General features: G+C 70.7%; 1 protein-coding gene across 1 annotated transcript in view; it reads left to right on the top strand.

Moving 5' to 3' along the window:
• The window catches only part of LOC102762651 (protein FAM84A), a 2934-nt gene that overhangs the window by 1491 nt on the left and 1119 nt on the right, over window positions 1-324 (top strand). The window contains 1 exon segment of the mRNA XM_006767607.2: window positions 3-318. Within this exon segment, the coding sequence (XP_006767670.2) occupies window positions 3-318 (316 nt within the window).

Raw genomic sequence — 324 nt, 5'->3', positions numbered from 1 at the left:
AGCTGGTACCGCTACCGCCCGCTGCTGGCCGAGCTGGTGGTGCAGAACGCCTGCGGCCACCTGGGCCTCAAGAGCGAGGAGATCTGCTGGACGAACTCGGAGAGCTTCGCCGCCTGGTGCCGCTTCGGCAAGCGCGAGTTCAAGGCCGGGGGCGAGGTGCCGGCCGGCGCGCCGCCGCCGCAGCAGCTGTACTATCTCAAGGTGCACCTGGGCGACAACAAGGTGCACACCGCCCGCTTCCACAGCCTGGAGGACCTCATCCGCGAGAAGCGCCGCATCGACGCCAGCGGCCGCCTGCGGGTGCTCCAGGAGCTCCCCGCCCTG

Source organism: Myotis davidii, unplaced genomic scaffold (genome assembly GCF_000327345.1).
Source record: "Myotis davidii unplaced genomic scaffold, ASM32734v1 scaffold238, whole genome shotgun sequence".
Lineage (NCBI taxonomy): Eukaryota > Metazoa > Chordata > Mammalia > Chiroptera > Vespertilionidae > Myotis > Myotis davidii.
The sequence above is the reverse complement of the archived record's forward strand: the minus strand, read 5'-3'. Positions and strand labels throughout refer to the sequence as shown.